This window comes from Pongo pygmaeus, chromosome Y, assembly GCF_028885625.2.
Source record: "Pongo pygmaeus isolate AG05252 chromosome Y, NHGRI_mPonPyg2-v2.0_pri, whole genome shotgun sequence".
NCBI classification, from domain to species: domain Eukaryota; kingdom Metazoa; phylum Chordata; class Mammalia; order Primates; family Hominidae; genus Pongo; species Pongo pygmaeus.
In genome coordinates, this window is record NC_072397.2 from 12,491,209 (window position 1) to 12,492,656 (window position 1,448).

A 1,448-nucleotide genomic window follows, 5' to 3' on the forward strand; every position below is an offset into this window, starting at 1 on the left:
GGGCTCAACGTCACTAGGGGAACAGAAATACTAGGGGAACTTTTAGTCCTTCACCAGGGAGGTGGAGGACGCTAAGCTGCTCTCGTCTCCCCACTCCGCCTTTCCCGAGGGCCAGGAAGATGCCACCTAGCATCTGCTGCAGCCTTCAGCGGGCTGTTTAAGGCCTAAAGTAGGCGATAAGCAGGGAAACTTTCTCCATTGGCATCTAGCTTGCAGACCTGGCCAAGTTCAGCTACTACTGCCTAGGATACTACGCAGTCCCAGACAGAACGCAGTGGCGCGAGCAAGCCCCACATTCTATTGGTCACGGCCGTTCAATAGGAGGAGGGGTGCGCTACCCCACTGAGCAAGAGTTGTTTTCTTCCCAGTGTCTCCGACCCTAGCTGGGTGTCATCTCTTTGGCGACCCGGCTGACCATGGCAGTGTTTCAAGACGAGCTGGAAGTCAAGGACTTTCAATATGAAGAGGACTCCGATAGCTATTTCTATCGCTGCCCATGTGGAGATAACCTCTCCATCACCAAGGTAACTTTAGGGCCCCTTATGCAGCTTCACCCAAGTAAGCGCAGTTTTGCTCCGCCGTGTTCCTTCTGTCTTTGGGTAGCCTTTGCTGTGCTGGGTTACCCAAGCTGTTGCTGAATATTCCTCCTGTTGCTGAATCTTCCTCCTCCCGCATCCCCCCACCCCACCTAATACCCGGAGCTCTTTCGGTAGGCACGTAGTTCTGACCTTAGATTAGGCCAGGGAGAGGGCGGCGGGGAACCTGTCTCCCTGCCTTAGAGTCCTCGTCCGGGATATTTCTGTCTAGGAGGTGACTCGGTTTTTCTTTCCCAGGGCTTTTGGGGCGACTGAAGCTCAATTAACCTTCCTGTTTCCCCTAAGTGACGCTTCCAAGGGAAAATGATTTCGGCATTTCTTGCTAAAGGCCCTGGGGTTCTCACTCACCTTGTGGGGAAGGCAAGCCACCTAGAGACTTGCACCTAGCGGTGGGATAGGTTTGGGGGAGGAGGTGGAGAAGAGAAGACTATGCTGACGACATGGTGTTTGATTTCCTTGTAGGAAGATCTGGAGAATGTGGAAGACATGGCAACGTGTCCTAGCTGCCCTCTCATTATAAAAGTGATTTGTGACAAAGAAAGTGATATAATTTTAAAACAGGAGAAGGGGGTTGTAAGGCAGTGACAAGGACTCGTATTAGCCTGTCAGTGATGAGGGCAGGAGAATGTTTCAGTGTGCTAGGTAAAGTGCGGTATGTTTTTTTAGTCAGGTTTTAAACACCTTTGATAAACAGCCAAGTAGTAAATTTAAAAAAAATAATAAATTTTTAAAAAGCTAAATCTAGCTTTGTCTAGTGAAAATTATTACTTATTAAATAGAAGAAAGTAATTATATAGATTATTTAATGGACAATCTTTATATTTCTCTTCTATTTAATATGTAATTAAAATT

At 47.6% G+C, this 1,448-nt stretch overlaps 1 protein-coding gene across 1 annotated transcript; it reads left to right on the top strand.

Annotated features, from left to right (window-relative positions):
- Positions 1–416: 416 nt before the first annotated feature.
- On the top strand, positions 417–1,181 carry LOC129025647 (diphthamide biosynthesis protein 3-like). Its single transcript, XM_054473288.1, has 2 exons — positions 417–524; positions 1,059–1,181. Exons 1-2 carry the CDS (start codon positions 417–419, stop codon positions 1,179–1,181), a joined length of 231 nt encoding a protein of 76 aa, XP_054329263.1.
- Positions 1,182–1,448: the final 267 nt, after the last annotated feature.

Coding starts and splice junctions, on each gene's coding strand:
- LOC129025647 (XM_054473288.1), top strand. CDS start 417: ATGGCAGTGTTTCAAGACGAGCTGGAAGTCAAGGACTTTCAATATGAA. Junction 525..1,058: donor ATAACCTCTCCATCACCAAG/GTAACTTTAGGG, acceptor ATTTCCTTGTAG/GAAGATCTGGAGAATGTGGA.